This window comes from Schistocerca nitens, chromosome 2 (genome assembly GCF_023898315.1).
Source record: "Schistocerca nitens isolate TAMUIC-IGC-003100 chromosome 2, iqSchNite1.1, whole genome shotgun sequence".
Taxonomy (NCBI): Eukaryota; Metazoa; Arthropoda; class Insecta; order Orthoptera; family Acrididae; genus Schistocerca; species Schistocerca nitens.
The window spans coordinates 724333464-724352516 of NC_064615.1; the positions used below are offsets into that span (position 1 = coordinate 724333464).

At 38.8% G+C, this 19053-nt stretch overlaps 1 protein-coding gene across 1 annotated transcript; it reads left to right on the forward strand.

Annotated features, from left to right (window-relative positions):
• The first annotated feature begins 448 nt into the window (after positions 1–448).
• Positions 449–3639, forward strand: LOC126236915 (uncharacterized). The gene is made up of 2 exons (XM_049946570.1): positions 449–591; positions 1499–3639. Exon 2 carries the CDS (start codon positions 1592–1594, stop codon positions 3158–3160), a length of 1569 nt encoding a protein of 522 aa, XP_049802527.1. The 5' UTR covers positions 449–591; positions 1499–1591; the 3' UTR covers positions 3161–3639.
• The last annotated feature ends 15414 nt before the right edge of the window (positions 3640–19053 follow it).

Genomic DNA, 19053 nt, shown 5'->3' on the forward strand with positions numbered 1-19053 from the left:
TTTTACTTATCTACATAAAGCAGAAGGGTAAATAAAAACCGAAAATAATAATGAACAAGCAGTTGGTGTAGTCGGTTGCAGTATTTATTGTACACTTCCAAATGCGTTGTTATTTCGTAATACTTAGGCGCCATCAACTGTGTCATTGTAATTCGACAATATAAGTAAGTCCAATAGAAAATGCAAAACATATATATATTGTTGGCTGTCGCTCATTCCGTTGACGAAAAAACGTAAATGAAGTGGGATCTGAGCTATGACACTGTGGTGACAAAACATAATACCATTGCTTTTCACATCTTTAAGCCTACTTCAGTCCCGGTATCCAGTTGATAACAGATGTTTGTTTACTGGTCTCCGAGTAGAATTGTGCAGTTGTGCATGTGCGTGCTTTTGTGTGCTGTGGTAACGTGGCTGAAAATCTTTGCCATGTGTGCGGAATAAACTTTCTACCGCCAGACAGCGCTTTCATCACTGTTCGTGAATCAATTTAGAGTATATCTTTGAATATGTTCTTGTTTTCCTGCTAGGGAAAGATATAATTGTTTTTGCAGATGAAATTTGGAAATAAAGATTTGTTGCGAGGCAAAGGTACTGAAGTATGTAATATTTCATTTTCGAATAATTAACATAATGAAGTATTTCTGGTTTAGCCTTGGTGTTCCTTCTACCTAATTAATTGCTTGGCGTTTCAGTTTTAAAGCATATGCGTTCCAAAAAGTTACGTGTTTGTGGTCGTATGTGAGAATGAACCCAAAACCAAATTGCTTTTAAACCTGTATGCTTGTTCTGTAATAGTGTGATAAGACGGAAGTGAAAGTGATGAGTGGTGAATTAACTCAAAATGGCCACCATATCGCTTGAGAACAAAGTATGAGTTGGAGATCGCCCTTGTATGACATTCACTTCACAAATTGAATTTGATCGTTAAACATATTCTGGGATTTAGACATTTCAAACGATCATATTTGTTGTTCCCCATCGTTTTCGCGACGCAACTCCTAGGAAGTGCTGTACTTATGGTGTATTTACTTGCGTTCTTGCTGAGAAGAGCATGAACGAACTTGCTTTGTGTGAATTGACATACTTTGAAACTTAATACATAGACATTGCTATGTTGATGTTTTTAAAGTTTGGAAGAACAAGTAGTAAACAAAACATCGTTTAAAATTGTACATATAGATAACGGAAGTCAACTTTTCGATTGCAGTTTATGACTAAACATTAAATTGATGAAAATGTAGACACCTGTAAAACGTCCTTATTGGACATCCTGTTTATACAGCACACAGTTCGATGCTTTATCTCCGCCACTCTTGCTGTCAATACGTGGGTGGTGGGGGATGAGTGAAAGTAATCTAAATTCAAGTGACCCTAATTGCGCCGAATTGAGTTATCTATGTTATATACTCTATAAGCAAAAAAGAAATTTTATTGCTCACAAGTTCATTTGGAAAATAATTTAACATTTCTCAGAAGTGTCATTTATGTTTTGCAGGTTCTTGTCACGCCATGCCCATTGTGCCACATGCTTCAAGATGATGACAAAATTTCGTAGCAAGAAGTTGCAGTGCGGTAATCATCATAAGTGATGGGTCAGCGGCTTAGTGACCTAAGAGGTTACTTTGGCGTTATGGAAGACGAAGAAACTGGAGTAGCAACATCAGGCAGTTTTAATGTTACTGCGGAAGACTCAGTGTCGGGAAGCCCAAGTGGAAGCAATAGTAATGCCTGCCGCACCGTTGCAGATAATACGACAGAGGCACTCAGTTGTCCTGAAAATAGTGCAGTTCAGGTTGTAGAACATGTTGATCAACATTTTGAGAGCATTTATAATATAGGTATTGAGGGCTTTAGAATAGATGAAGCAAGTGTAAATGTGGAGGAAAGTGATTTGTGTTCTTACCATACTGAATATTCCTGTATTGCAAAAGGTGACTGTAATTGTGTTGATGAAGGCACATCCAGTGCAGCTGAAGAACAGAATCTGGAAATATTAAGTGGTAGCTATAATGGACAGACTCTTACTCTTGTAAATGGTAAAAGATCAAGAACCAAACTGGGAAGATCATCAAAGGAATTGGGCAGCTGCGGCAAGAAGAAAAGAAATCATTGGGTTCTGAAATTTAATTGTGCTCGCCTGAAGGGTGGTGGAAACTGTGGACCAGTGTCTGCAGATACAGATATTGCAGAGCCCAATATCAGTTGTGAATCTTGCATATGCACAGGCTATCGTAGGACAGAAGATCACCACCTAGGGGCAGGTGTTATTTTCAAAGCAGGTGCTGGAGAAACTGGATTACAAGAGAGTAGCAAGACAAATTCCAGTGTAAACCTGCCATCGAGTGACAATACATTACGAGCAGTGGTATCTGCAGAACATCTCATTGACATGTCAAGATTTAATCCTGAAGATTATCCAATTGAAGATTGTGATGAAAGGGCGAGAATAGAGCGGGCGAGAGAAATTGCAGAAGGTGTCGAGCCACCACCTGGATTTCTCCCATCTGCTCACATCCAGATCTCACTTGATGAATTCACAGCATTTTTCCAATCACATTTGAATTTCCATCCATCAGCGTTCTCAGCGTGTCCACAAATAGACATGAATCTATCATCAGGAATACCAAGAACTGTTCACACCCAAGTGGATTATATTCATTGTTTGGTGCCTGATCTTCTGCAGATTACTTCTTGCTCATTTTATTGGGGTAAAATGGATCGTTATGAGGCAGAGCGATTGTTGGAGGGCAAACCTGAGGGTACATTTCTTCTTAGAGATTCTGCACAAGATGAATATTTGTTTTCAGTTAGTTTCAGAAAATACGGGCGATCTCTGCATGCACGCATTGAACAGTGGAACCACCGCTTTAGTTTTGATTCACATGATCCAGGTGTATTTGCTTCACCAACAGTTTGTGGTCTCATTGAGCATTATAAGGATCCATCGTGTTGCATGTTTTTTGAACCGATGCTTACAATACCACTGCACAGAAATTTCACATTTCCCCTGCAACACTTGTGTCGAGCTGTTGTATGTAGCAGGGCCACCTACGATGGATTAAATCAGTTAAACTTGCCTAAGTCTCTGAAATCCTATCTTAAAGAGTATCATTACAAACAACGTGTACGAGTAAGACGACTTGATTTAGAACAGTAATCTAATGATTTACTCTGCTGTAATCTTTTCTTTTTTTGTTGTTGTTGACTAAAGTAAGTACCAAAGAGGTGCTGGAATGTTTATACTGTTTGTGTACAGTGTTTTATGAAGTTTGTTGATGTATATTTTATGCACAGGAATACTTGTTCTGTAATAATAGAAAAATGTGTTAAATAGTAAATTCTTGTTCTTATCTATTTTTGTAAGGGTTTTAAACTTTGTTTCTCCCATTTGAAATCTCGATTAATTTTTCATTATTGCAGTTTTCTATATAGTGTCTCAAATACACTGTAAAATAGAAAAGGTCCATCAGAGTAATAGATCTGTTATCGGGTAACCGTATCCCTACAGCCCTTCCTGGTAACTTGGAGACAACATATGTTAAGTATTGTCTCAGCTGCAGTGTGGTTGTGATATACATTGGCCAGTTGTAAACTAATACCTAGGAGTAAAAGTACAGGAAGGACAGTTTTCTTAAACACATTTTTCACTAGTTTTTTACTAATGGATGTCAACAATTGGCTCAGCCTTTTCATTTCAGTGTATAAATGAGTAGCGCTCATGAAGTTCTCTGTTAAAATCCATGGCGTAGTTCAGATGATGAAAGGTTTGTACAGTGGTTTAATCATGATGGTATGTAAACTTCACAGATTTATGCAAGTCCTACATATACCCATATAGTTACTGCAGATAAAGTACAATTAAGAAGCACATAAATGGGTTACTGCTAGAGTATTCTAGAATATAATTTATGGACTTTACAGGCACACAGAAAGTATTTATCTTGTAGTAGACATGTTATGAGATTTGTACTGGTGAGGTAGGTATTGGCAACATTTTTTTAAATTATTTTCTTGCCTTACAAATACACGAATCACAGAAATACTGGATACAATAGAAGTAATGAAAAATTAGTATGAAAGTTGTCTTCATATTGCAACTAAGAAATTTTTCAAACTAACTCCCTGTAGCACTTGTTCACAGATTGTAGATATTGTTTAAAGGATATGTCTGCTTATGCCCATGGGAAGTTTTTGTTTTGCATATGCACCCTTGTCAAGCATTTAAAAGTGACTGATGCAATGTCATGGCACAGAGATGTTACGTAAACACTAGATAGGGATCTGTTTGGAAATGCTTTTTATTTCTAATATTGTCATTGTGAATTGCACAGTCTAGCTTAAATTATCTTGTTATTAACCACAAATACCATTAGAAAGTGTGTTATTGACATGCAAGTAAGAATCTTGAAGCCCCTAAAACAGCTTTTGTGAGGCGTTCAGTTATCAGCTGTACAAAATATTCCTATTGGACCCTTCAGTAGAATAACTACTTTTTCGCCTTAACACACAACATTGTGCCGTAGGACAGTATGCTGAATGTTTGGTAACAATCTCATCTGCAGATCAACGTAATGAGAGATTTGTAAGTGTGAACCTGCCAGGCACTTTTTGATTAACACATTGACTGCCACAAGGCTGGCAATGGCTACACCTTATGCGCGACACTGTGTGCCCGTTAACGACAACAGAGCCTCACGACGGACGTGGTGGCGTGGCGGCTGACTTCGTGCAGCACTAAATATGTTGACTTATCCCTGTGCTGGTCTGAAGCCTCAGCCATTATATGACCAATTAATTCTATTTATGTTAGCAGCATGCTATTTTAATTTATTTGGATGAGCATAATCTTAGTCACTGTAAGATTATAGGTTAAGAAATTTGCTGTGAACCATCTGAAATAACTCCTGGCAGTTTTGGGTATGGACGTGTTTGAAGAGTCCTCCACTGTCTGGTATATTAGTATGTCAGGAGCTGGCCAAAAACTGGACCTTGAATTACATCATATTTAAGGTTTTCTCCCCCAATATAGTCTCATTCCTTTTATTTTTGGCAGTACAGGATTACAGTACTGGTTGAATTATTCACTGGTTCATATAGCTTAATGCAAAAGCATTCTGGGATGCGGGTCAGAGGTGAGATGCGGGTCAGAGGTGAACCAGACCCAGATGGTGGTGGATTACAATTGTTGTTGGTATGCTTTTGAGCCAGTGATTTGTTGACAGTTTCCCATACTCATTTGGGCAAGTGCTCATCTCAAATCTCTGCTTCACAGAAGAACAGTTAAAAATGATAAACACACAGAACAAAGGTTTGCAAAAATCTAATGCCTGCTGGTGTAGTATAAATTTAGTAGCCAGTGATTTGAATTTAATATAATTTGTCTATACTACAGTTTGAGGATTCAATATTACCTTCACTACTGCGAGTGTGCATTTCATGCATACCAATACTCCAACTTGATTTTTTTTATTGGAATTTTTTGTGCATAGTGCTGGATGTTTGCCTTGCAGATGCCACTGAAGAATTCGCATGTTTGACTGTTTGCATTTTTAAGCATTAATTAGAGCTAGTCTTCTCGGTTAAGTAAAGGTATTTCTTTCTGACTACAAGATTATGCTTTTGCTGCAGTTGTCCCTGGCCTGTCTGGTGGTATATTTGAGTCCGCATTTATGATTCTCTGAAACATTTACCTTCATTAAACTTGATTGGTTGGGTTATGTTATTGCTGCCATTTGGGCATTATAGTCAATGAACCATGTATGAGGAGGATCACACGTTATTTCAAGAAAGATCCGGATTTAGAAACAAAAATATCAATTGTTGGTGCACAGTGTCTTGAGAATGTTACTGTGGCATAAACAACAGCTGCATGTTGGTATATTGGCGTGCCCTTGATCCGGGATGAAATCTGTATTGAAATTTCCACATAGAATCAGTTCCCAGTTGTTTCTACTAAGTAATATTAATGCCTTCCCTAGTTTCTTGATGAATTTTGAAACATTTGTGATTGAGGGACTGTGCACTTTTAGAACCACAATCTCAGATTTCTGCGTCTGTTACTGAAGTACACATTTATTTTTCAGCTACCTGTAGCAATATAATGAACTCATCTTCCTTTTTATTAAGCTCAAATCTATTATGGTTGATGCCTTTGTGCTGCCATCTTTTTGTCTCCACTGAGTGTTGCAACTGTTATTTCAGAAATATTTACCTTAGAAACATCCCCATGAGAATGCTGGAAATCATGTAGATTCAAAAACAGTGCTCGTTTCCCTGAATGCAAATGAAAATTAACTGTACAAGTAACCTCTTACCAGTAATATTCACAAGTACAAACGTGGTTGGAAATAAACACTTGTGTAAGAGTGCGTTACACCATTCAACGACTTCTAAGCTCTTTATTTACATATTTGACAGAACGTTGCATAGAGGACATATTCCTCATGTGTAGTTTATATTACAATCCAAACTGTCCCCTGTAGCCCTAATAATCACTATACAATCTTCTTTACCAAGATCATTTTCCAGAGAACGTACGGTTCGAATGGCTCTAACCACCATGGGACTTAACATCTGAGGCCATCAGTCCCCTAGGCCTAGAACTACTTAACCCTAACTAAGTGAGTATTTCATTGAACTAAGTGAGTATTTCATTGAATATTATGAAAGGGATAGATTGCTACTCATTGTAAAGGTGACACATTAAGTTGCAGACAGATACAACGAAAAGATTCTTACATATTTAGCTTTCACCAAAGCCTTCTTCAGAAAAGAAAAACACACACACACACACACCCTCTCATGCACACGACTGGTATCTCCAGCAGCTCCGACCAGAATGTTGAACGAAAGCAGCAATCTGGTGTGGGGCGGGCTATGGAGTGTACAGCGACTAGACTGCAAACAGGCACAGCGTCTCTGGAAGCTGTGGGGCAAGGAGGTGAGGAGGGGGATGGGGAAAGATAGGTGGGTTCATTGGCAGATGGGAAACACACAGAGGGTGAGGGGACAGTGGTGGAAACTGTTGGGTGAAGGGTTGGGGCAGTAAGATATTGTAGGCTGAGGTCGGGATAATTTTTGGAGCAGAGAATGTGTTGTAAGAATAACTTTCATTTGTGAAGTTCAGAAAAGCTGGTGGTAGAGGGGATGATCCAGATGAGTCAAGCTATGAAGCAGCCATTGAAATCAAGCATGTTACATTCAGCTGCAAAGCATGTTATGTCCAACTGCATGTTTTGGCATAGGGTTGTCTACTTTGCTCTTGGCCACAGTTTGGCTGTGGTTGTTCATCCTGGTGGACAGCTGGTTGGTAGTCTATAAGTATTAAAAGCTGTGCGATGATTGCAGCTTTCACAGGTGGTCTGGCCTCTGCTGGGGTAGAATAAGCCTATGACAAGGCTGGAATAGGAATTGCTGGGTGGATAGCTTTGGTAGGGCTTGCACCTACATCTTTCCCAGGGATATGATCCCCTCATTCATACGGTCCATCCCCGCTCCTTCTCCGCACCTACCCAGATTGCTGCTTTCATTCAACATGATTGTTGCATTCCGGTTGGAGGTTCTGGAGATAGCGGGCAAGTGTGCATGAGGTGTGCTTGCTTGTGTGAAGGTGTGCTTACTTGTGTGTATGTATATATATCTGTGCGTGTGTGTGTTCTGAAATAAGCTAAATGTGTAACAATCTTTTCATTGTGTATGTCTGCAACTCAACATGTCATCTTTGTGGTGAGTAGCAATGCACCCTTTTCCTAATATCATTGAACATTATCAAAAGCTGCTTCTACATTTATAAACACACGCGTTTCTCTCTACAGTCTGCTAAGATAGTGATAGGGCCAACATTACCTCGCCCATTCCAAGATTTCAACAGAATCAAATTGATTGCTTCCCAGGTTAGCTTCTACTAATCATTTCATTGTTTTGAAAATAAGTTTTGCTAGTACACACATCGAAAAAAGGTTTGTGTCATCCCGGTTCCCAGAACTCCTTAAGATAGACATTGCCTGTGGATATTGTATAACAGACACAGTCCCTTTGACTGTTCAGAGATGTCACTAAACCTGCCGAATGATGTAAACAACCATGCATGAGCAGTGCCTATTAGATGGAGGGGGTCCGACAGCCGATCAGTTCCAGTCATTCCACCAGGAAGGAGGTACACGGCTTGTGTTGTCTGTAGCTCAACCATGCCTAGACGGTCAATACCGTGGTTCGATCGCGTCAGCATTGTTACTTTGTGCCAGGAAGGGCTCTCAACAAGGGAAGTATCCAGGCATCTCGGAGTGAACCAAAGCGATGTTGTTCGGACATGGAGGAGATACAGTGAGACAGGAACTGTTGACGACATGCCTCACTCAGGCCGCCCAAGGGCTACTACTGCAGTTAACGACCACTACCTACAGATTATGGCCCAGAGGAACCCTGACAGCAATGCCACCATATTGAATAATGCTTTTTGTTCAGCCACAGGACGTCATGTCAAGACTCAAACTGTACGCAATAGGCTGCATGAAGGGCAACTTCACTCCCGACATCCATGGCGAGGTCCATCTTTGCAACCACGACACTATGCAGTGCAGCACAGATGGGCCCAGCAACATGCCGAATGGACCGCTCAGGATCGGCATCACGTTCTCTTCATCGACGAGTGTCGCATATGCCTTCAACCAGACAATTGTCAGAGACTTGTTTGGAGGCAACCCGGTCAGGCTGAACATCTTAGGCACACTGTCCAGCGAGTGCAGCAAGTTAGAGGTCCCCTGCTGTTTTGGGGTGGCATTATGTGGGGCCGATGTAAGCCACTGGTGGTCATGGATGGCACCGTAACAGCTGTACGATATGTGAATGCCATCCTCCAATGGATAGTACAACCATACCGGCAGCATATCGGCGAGGCATCTATGTTCATGGACGACAATTCGCGCCCCCATTGTGCACATCTTGTGAATGGCTTCCTTCAGGATAATGACAATGCTCGACTAGAATGGCCAGCAAAAGTATGCCATGCAAGAGGACATGGTACTGGGTATTAGAGGTACCAGTGTGTACAGCAATCTGGACCACCACCTCTGAAGGTCTTGCTGTATGGTGGTACAACATGCAATGTGTGGTTTTCATGAGCAATAAAAAGGGCAGAAATGATGTTCATGTTGATCTCTATTCCAATTTTCTGTACAGGTTCCGGAACTCTCTGAACCAAGGTGATGCAAAACTTTTTTGATATGTGTATTTAGCAACAAGATTTATGAAACCGGCATTCAGGTATCAGCCAGCACCTGCCTTCTTTGTTGTTGGGGTTATTTGCATTGCACTAGATGACTGATGACATTTGTTTTGTTTCATATATTCTGCATTCCAGATGTAAAAGTTTTGTTATGGTTTGTCCTCCCAAGGATATTAATAATTCTCAGGGAATACAGTCTATTCCACCTGCTGGAGATGTATTACAGATTTTAAAACAGTAGGAGTTTAAAATCTGGTTCTTAAATCTACTGTACCAACATATAATCTACCCAAAACTTTCTACTGTCTCCAGTTCTCTACAATGAATATAACCTTCTTTTATGATTCCTAAATCAAATGTTAGAATTACCCACAGGAGTCAGTTTAACTATTACTATCAGGTAGCTTCTCTTTCAGTTTATTTTCTGCAGTCCATGTTCTACTACTATTTTTCCTTCTCTTTATTTCCTGCTGCTGAATTCCAGTTTCCCATCTTAACTAAGAGTTCATTCTTTTAATAATTTCCTTCTTCTTCTCACATTAACTTTTTGTACTGTCTCATTGTGTACAGAGGCAGAAGGCATATGTATTTGTATTGTTGTAGTTGGTCTATCTTTGTTATGGTGAAGTTGACTATTCTGTTCATAGCTGTCAGTCACATACTTTTTCTTTATCAAATGTATTGCATTATGCCTGTTTGATTTTGTGTTAACTCAGTACTCACTTGGTCAGAAATGGTCCTTTTGCTTGCTATTGCACTCCACTTACTCAGGATATTTAAGCTCAGTTGAGTTTTTTAATGTCTTTGTGAAAAAAGGATGTAACATTCCACACTTTCATTTGCAGAGCACCAGACTTGCAATGACGAGATAGTATTTTAAATGTGGAATATTTTACCCAGGAAGGTGCCGTCATTAACTGATAATACAGCTGCATGGTACTGGAAAATAGGTGTACTTTCTCCTTTTTAAAAGCTATCCCACTGTACAAACATAGTACATCCATATTGACTAATGTTACAATGCTAGCTCAGCACTTATCGCCCAGTATGTTTCCCTTGCAACTACTGAAAATGTTAGTCTGACGTCCACAAATGTCACCCCCCCCCCCCCCCCAAATTTGTTTGTACATATGGCTACCTGCATAGCTGAGACATGGAGTCCAGTCCATTGTGGCACAGTCCATGGTAGCTTTTAGAAGTTAATGTAGTGTTCAGGAGAGTGCACATTAATGGAAGACCATAATTAAATGCTGTATGAGACCTTCAGTTATCTGGAAAGATAACTGCTGACAGAGACGTACTATTATCTTTACAGTATCTGTGTTGTGACTGGGACTGATCCAGCAACTCAAGAAGAATGGCTGCTAATATTAACAGTATTGTAATTGAAGTTTTCATATATTACTCATTTTAAATATATAATACCAGTTATAACTTCATGTGGGTAAATTTGCACCGATGCTCTGCAAATCACTCTGCAGAGGGTACTTCCCATTTTACCACTTTCTAAGGCGTCTTCTGTTTCATTTAATGTATCACATCTCAGATGTTTAATTAATTGCCTCTGTGTGTGCTGTTACTAGTGTAATCATCTCTTTGTCACCCCTATGCAAATGATATATTGGAGATTATATTATACTCCTTTATTCCTCACTTAATTCTGTGTCTTGAATTTTTAAATAGGCATTCCTGAGATAGTTGGCACCTATTTTCAATTTTCTGACAGGACAGTTATAAGATTGATGCCAAGATCCTGAATTCATAACCACCATTCTCTTTTTCTGGTGCTTCCGATTTTCATGATAATAAGTGTTAGTTTCAGTCTGTCATTTCTCTAGCATATTAAGAATTTATTGTGGCAATTATGTTTTCAAATTACATCTTATGCTGTCATTGCATTGTTTATTTTTCAGCATCCCTTCCTGATGTTCTCATAACGTGGAGTCTGGGAGGATTTCATGAAATGCTGTTACATCTTTGTTTTGTTCTCTACAATCTTGTTATATGAAGCAGTATCCCTCTACAACCACGTTAATGCAGTGGCATGCAAAGTTAACTGCTAATCTAAAAGAATCTGATGAATCACTGTTGTTTTTCTTCGCCTTACTTTTCCCTATATTTGTTTTGATGGCTCTCCTTAAATTGCAGTCAATTCTTCTGCAGTGTGAATAGCATGCATCACATGGTTTAAGATGTATGGACTTGTATTACCAGTGTTTGTGATGTGCTCCATGTAGGAAGCTAACCACTGCACTTTACTGGTTCTCTATGCACAGAGTCATATATCCCAGTCATATGTGGAAACATTAAAAGTGAAAACAGTCAGTTGATGTGCAATCTGGGCTACAAATGTTTGCGTTATTTTTCACAATGATTTAAACTGCTCATCAAAAAACCTACACAAGCAGAATTATTTATGAGACAGAACAAATACTTGTAGAATTACGATTAAATATAGGCTCCATAAACCATTTGCAGGTTTTTTCTTATATCATCAGGTACAATGAAACATTATTCTCTCTGCATTTGAAAACCTTACAGAACTTCAAAGGAAGCATAGGCTTTGTGGGGCTAAGAATTGCTATATTTCATTGATGAATTAATTTAGAAGTACCACTTTCTTTAATGTTCTCACTAAGGAATAGAAATTTACGTAATGCTCCATCTGAAGTGTACAAAAAATGGACACTGTTAGTTGTAAGTTTACCCGGCACCATATCTGTAGAAAAGTAATTTTTCAACATGGGGGGGGGGGGGGGGGGGGGGGGAAAGATTCGAAGTCCCACCAGAGTCAAAAATGTTTTCATAGCATGGCTATTCTACCCACAGAAAAGACAGTTTCCCTTTAATTAGAGTGCTTCTATTAACACCAGAAGCACTAAATTCACTCAGTAAGAAATATGAATTATTTTTATATGTGTAGGGGAAAATAGTACAGAGTGAAACAAAAATTATACTTTTGATGATTTTTGTGCAGTTAGTTGGTACAGAACAAAATGCTTGTATTTACTTAAAAGGACATTTCTTTGCCAACTGTTTGGAACAAAAAAATACTTTGGCATCTAATTACCAAAAGAAATTTCAACTCAAAAAAACATGGCAACTATTTCACGTTTATTTATGGTAATAACAAAAATTCCTGGGTGGACCAATACATAAAATAAGGAATGGCAGCTTCTCATCTATAGCGGATTGATAGGTGGAGCACAGAACGTGTGTACGTCTGCTAGAAAAAAAGAGCTAGTTCTTGAAAGCTAGTGAGAATAGAGTTTTCTGTTGGGTATTAGTGTGCTCCATGCATCAATTTAGTATAGGTGAGAGATTGCAATTCCCTTATTTTATGTATCACATTGATTTATGTTTTAATAAATGTAAAACTTGAATAGTTTCAATTACACATAAAACATAAATATATAAGTTAAATTATTAATGTTAAGATAGAAAAAGTTCTATCAAATGTGCATAGAGTCTGTTAAAATTAATTGGAAACGGAATATAATTCGACAGTCTCTTAGTAGTCACAGGCAATACTGGAGGCATGTTATCACATCTTTATGTGACATACAAGCTACGTGCTCTGCAGTCTTCCGCTTCTGGGTATACATAACCTGAGGTTTTTATTTATTTATTTTTATTTTTGGGCACCACTTTAGCTGCAAAATAATACATACACTTTAGCTACAAAAAAATAAATCATTCAGAAATTTTACCAAAATATAGTTGCGAGTCATGCATGACATCTTGGTTCAACTCTCAAAATCTAGTGATGAACTGACCTCTGATTCATCAGACGACATCTCATCTTTACACTTTGTTCATCACTTTCACATGAAGCTCTGTTACTTTCACATTGCTTACTTTTATGCTTGTTGGCTCTCTTCACACTTCTTTTCTCTTTTTTCTTCTAATTTTCCTTAAAGTTTTTACTTCAATATCAGCTTTCTCAGGTGTTGAATTCAAAATGACGTGTCTCCCTTTAGTGTGTCAAGTTGTTTTTGAGATGGTTTTTGGGAACAATAAACCTCGTTTGGTGAGCTTTGACTTGCTGGCGCTACCATTATCAGAGTATAAACTGCTCATAGACACTTTGCAAAAACTGAAGGACACCAATTCCAAATGCCCAGTATTGTTGATGGACTGCAACATTATGTTGCAGGATAATGCCTGCCCACATGTTGCCAAAGTTGTTTAGACTACTCTGCCGAATTTTCATTGGGAATGCTGTCCTAGACTCTCCCGATGTGATTTTCATATTTTTGAAGCCCTGAAGAAATGCATTTGTGGCCATCGACAGAGAGGTGTTTGCACGGGTATAATAAAGGTTCCGTAGGCAACTGCAAACACTTTTACATGAAGGCTTGATCATCCTGTGTCACAGTGAGATAAATGTATTAACAGTTATGGTAATCACTTTTGAAATAATAAACAGTTTACTTGCTTTTTCCATCTGTCTCATTTTAGTTTGACTGCCCCTTAAACAGGGTGAGTCAGGAGGCAAGGTACATGCTTTGAGGGGTGATAAACAGTATTGGTGATTCTCAACAAAAGCTCCAAATGAACATGTGTACTCTTCTTTACTGTATATCTGACATAGACAGCTGTTTGAAAATCACAGGGTCCGCAGCTTGTGGTTGTGCGGTAGCGTTCTCGCTTCCCACGCCCGGGTTCGATTCCCAGCGGGGTCAGGGATTTTCTCTGCCTCATGATGACTGGGTGTTGTGTGATGTCCTTAGGTTAGTTAGGTTTAAGTAGTTCTAAGTTCTAGGGGACTGATGACCATAGATGTTAAGTCCCACAGTGCTCAGAGCCATTTGAAAATCACAGAAGTGATTCGCCAGCACTCGCGTGCAAATATGACCAAAGTGAAATTAGATTACGTAGTGTTGACTTTACTTCATTGTGTCGTAGTGCACTTAACTTGTCAAGGTGGGCTACGAATCCTGCAAGCATGTGCTCTAGTAAAAGGATTGTACAAATGAGCACAGATCATCTACACAGCAGCTGTCTACAAGACTGCAAAATGCATTGCAGTTTATGGTGGACTGTTTGAACATCTTTTGTGAGAAAATGTGCACAATGAAACAAAACATTGGATCACAATGTTTCATTTACTGTCGCCTGCATTTGCCCTGTTCCCCATTGTTTTCATCAGTTTCTTCATAAACTGTTAAGAACAGGACATATGCTCATATGATGTTTTCTAGCCAAAATCTCTAATACTATCACCCCTCAAAGTATTTACCTTTCCACCTGACTCAGATTGTATGATCACAAAATAGCAAGTTCATCCTAGTTAGATATTTCACGGAAAATATTAAACTTGATGGATGTTAATTGTAATGTCTGACATTAACATAAAAAGATTAATACAAATCTCCAAATTTTCCATTATTGCAGTCAAAGATGTCTTTGCTCAAGGTCAATGTATAAGGCTATCAATATGGGGGGAGGGGGGAATTGGATGTTTGACTATGTACAACATATAGGGATATTAACATGGGATGAGGGGGAATAGAAATGGAGGAAGTGGAATGTTCCACACTCTGTATGATATTTCATCGTGTACTTGTCTCCCTCATGTTGCCCAAGTTAAAGGGAAACACCGAGTGTGACATTAAAAAGTTGAACTCAACAAAAGTAAGGATAATTTCTAAGTAAAGATAGTATCTTGTGCAAATTTTTGTTCCAAACTTGTTATTCCTTAGATGATATACTGAATTACTTCCACATTTCATAAGCACTAAATGTGAGTGTACCAAAACTTGTACCCAATTAAGGATCATGAAGGGAAACTGCAAACAGGCACCGATACTTTTTCGGTAGGCTTTGAACCATTATATCTATCTTCAGAGGGCTGCAGCTGCTTCATTACTGTCATCAGTAACATGTCAATTTACTTCCGTGATTGTTTTCTTCCTTTATTGGCATTTGACCATAACCACTATTCTGTGATATTTTCAAGTGAACTATGTTGCAACTTCTGACTTGTGCTTCAGAAGCAATGATTTTGTTCATAACATTAATATGTACTTGGGGTAGTACATATACTTACATTAGCAGACTCCTTAGTTTTTGTACTTTTCATTCCATATTCCAAGGAACAGTGAGCTGTTAGATCCAGCCCATTATAGAGCTCAAGTTCTTTCTAGCTATTTTTTAAGTTATTAATAAAAATAGAAAATTTTAAAAATTTAATGTTGCTAAATTTAACACAACAATCAGATGACAACAGTTACATCGCAGAGTAAGAAAACATTTGCATGCCATCTTTGTTTATTACTGTTAAAAAAAAATGTAGATAAGACTCTCCAATCATACAAGAGCTGGTGAAAGCCATACGAAGATGAGATTTTGTGATTCAGAGAATTCAGGTGCTTGTTCTGAGATTCAATTCACCAGCAGCAATAGCAGTTTTGTGCCAGAGTGAAGTGCATAATACCCTATCTTTGCTTAGTTTAGGATGTGATGTGAACTGAATGGATATTTAGGTTTTGACCATCAGAAGACAGTGCCAGATACTGCTTGAAATTTGTACATAAAATAGAGCCATACTTTACTGATATAAACCCACTTTTTATAATGTGGGTATAGTCTTCCAAAATGCATAGTGGAAAGTTAATAAATGTGACTGATTACAGTAATTTGTAATCAGTCAGCCCTACCCTAAAATGTTCATTTAAGGATAACTGGTTTACTTTTTTATTTTTAGTTAAATAATTGCATTTCAACAAGACTGTTGTATCAACCTTAATAACACACACTAGTTAGCAAACACATACAGTTGCAACCGACGGCCTTAATCCAGTAATCACCATTCCACAACCCTTTGTTTTCTGTTTCCAGAAAAAACCTTGATTCTTTTTTGCATCTGCATTTGTTATTTTTTCTTTTTGGAAAAATTGTTTTCCTTTTACAGTTTCAAAAGGATATTATTGTAAATGCAACTAGTATGTAGAAACAATGTACAAGACTTCAGCAGCTGGCAAGTACAATAGGAAACATCATCAATATCTCAGTTCATGATTGTGATGTTAAGTTACTGAAAGCAATACCAGAAATGATTAAATTTGTGTAATTTTCTGTTTTTAATAGCACAGATCAACTGGATCCTTTTCTTTACATTTTTGTAACTGTGGGGATTGACATTACTCTGTACATTTTGCAAACAGGAATACCTTATGTAAAAATTTATGACTGCCAGAGAGCACATTTCGTGATACAAATTCTTGTAGAGAACATGTAGATAAAAATTGAGAGTTTTGTAGAAGTGCAGGCACTAAGGAAACTTGAACTTTTAATATGACACTATAGACCGAGAAAAAAAAAAACTCTCTTAAATTTCACCTTTAAAATTCCTCAAATAATTTTGTAAAACCAAATATCATAAGTTGCTCTCCGATCAACAAAAATAAAATTATTTAAACTCTCTCTCTCTCTCTCTCTCTCTCTCTCTCTCTCTCTCTCTCTCTCTCATCATAACAGTGGTGGGAGAGCCTAAGATTACTCCATGTCTACAATATAACATCTATTTTCAATACTATACATAAAGAAATGGACAGCAACTATCAACATAAGAGATATCAACTTATCAGTGAGAGGTGAAGGAAAGGATAAGACTGAGACAGGATTATAAGATTGCGCAACATATAAGAGCATTAACAGGCTTTACAGAAATGAATTGTACTGTTACTGATGAAATTTCTCCTATTTATTTGGTTAGTTTCTTATGTATCACAATGTCTCAAGTAATTCATTAAAATAATGTTACAAGAAATAGATTTAGATGTCTAGGCATAACTGTGATGCATCTCATATTTGTACCAAGTCTGTCTGTTAAATGTTAGCATTGTTTTGGTGGAGTATGGTAAGAACACATGTATGGCACATATCAGAAGTGACACCTACTTCAGCTCTATTGGAACATTCCACCCATTTGATGAGCCATAAAATCTTATTCTCTCTCTCTCTCTCTCTCTCTCTCTTTGGCTCGTAAACAGGATAGGAGGAGAGGGAGGAAGGGGGGACAATTTGCCAGTTGCTGAAATAATAAAAGTGGCACAGTTAAGTATTTGGATTAAAACGCTGACGAAAAAATAATAATAATTTGAATGCCACAATAGTCACTGGACTGAAGCTGAGTTAAAGATGGAAAGAAATTATAGAATGGAATCAAATCAATAAAGAGAAAAGATGGAAGATGTGCTCAAGAGTGCATACATGTTAGAAAAATGAGGTCGGCAGGATATGTGTCTAGCATCTATAAAAATGGGTTGGTTTGGAATGGCTATTTTAAAGATAAGAATAATTATACACAATTATTGTTGTGTGGTCTTCATCATGTGGTGTAACGTAATTCTACATGCCTTTTGTGAAGCATGCCACCACCATACATCATAAATATCTTCCAACTTTCTGAGTGGCATTTGGAATTTACACGCACAAGCAGATAGGTTTTTACATACAAAGTGTTCAGTTCTCAGTTCAGTGATATGGATGGCATGCAACAAGCTAACAGAAGGGGGCAAACAAGTACAAATACACTGTAAAGCAAAATTATTTCTTGTTGTAGGACATGTCACTTGCAGAAGATTGCAACAGTTTGCACGTTCACTTCTACTAACCACCCAGCAACCAGTGACATTTAGTCATCTTTCAGACATGATAGCAATAAAGAGCACTAATCACTGACAGCTGCTCTCAGGAGCTATTCCAGCTTGGTGGGCAAAATGCTGGCTCAAATATACTATTAGAGAGAATTTACAGAATGGAAAAAAATGGGAACAGTAGATGGAAGATTTCTCTCCCAAAAATAGCCTTAACTATGAAGTCAGGTGTGTGTGTGTGTGAGAGATCGAGTAAGTAGTGATAGATAGGATTGTCTGGTAGGTAGCCCATATCTGCTGTTGAATGGACAGTTGCTTATAGGTGCCCATCCCCATGGTGTAGTGATGGAACAACTTGCTCGACACTGTGACATGGCTCAATGATGTCACCTGTGATTTATGTTCCGTGGGAGTCCCCTCCATAGTGTAGCAGTAGTGTTACCACCTACCACGCAGGGGGCCCGGTTGATTACCGGCAGGGGACTGGGTGTTGTGTGCCCTTCTCAGCATTTTCATCATCATTGACTCGCAAGTCGCCGATGTGGCATCAACTAAAAAGGACTTGCAACATGACCGCTGAACTCCCCTAATTGGGGCCTCCCGGCCAACAATGCCATATGATGATTTAATTTCATTTATGTTCTCTGGGCCGGCCGCTGTGGCCGAGCGGTTCTATGCGCTTCAGTCCGGAACCGTGCTGCTCCTACGATCGCAGGTTCAAATGGCTCTGAGCACTATGGGACTCAACTTCTGAGGTCATTAGTCCCCTAGAACTTAGAACTAGTTAAACCTAACTAACCTAAGGACATCACACACATCCACGCCCGAGGCAGGATTCGAACCTGCGACCGTAGCGGTCTCGTGGTTCCAGACTGCAGCGCCTAGAACTGCACGGCCACTTCGGCCGGCTCGCAGGTTCAAATCCTGCCTCGGGCATGGATGTGTGTGATGTCCTCGTCTCCTACCTTCCAAACTTTACGAGGTACTGGCAGAAGTAAAGCTGTGAGTACCGGGCGTGAGTCGTGCTTCGGTAGCTCAGTTGGTAGAACACTTGCCCGCGAAAGGCAAAGGTCCCGAGTTCGAGTCTCGGTCGGGCACACAGTTTTAATCTGCCAGGAAGTTTCAAATGTGCTAACTACTACATCATTGTGGCTCACACAGTTGCATGGACTTACTCCAATGCCCTCTTTGAGACAAACCTCAGTTCGTGCCTTCAGCCCATTT

Excerpts from the sequence above, each read along its gene's own strand:
- LOC126236915 (XM_049946570.1), top strand. The coding sequence starts at position 1,592 with ATGGGTCAGCGGCTTAGTGACCTAAGAGGTTACTTTGGCGTTATGGAA.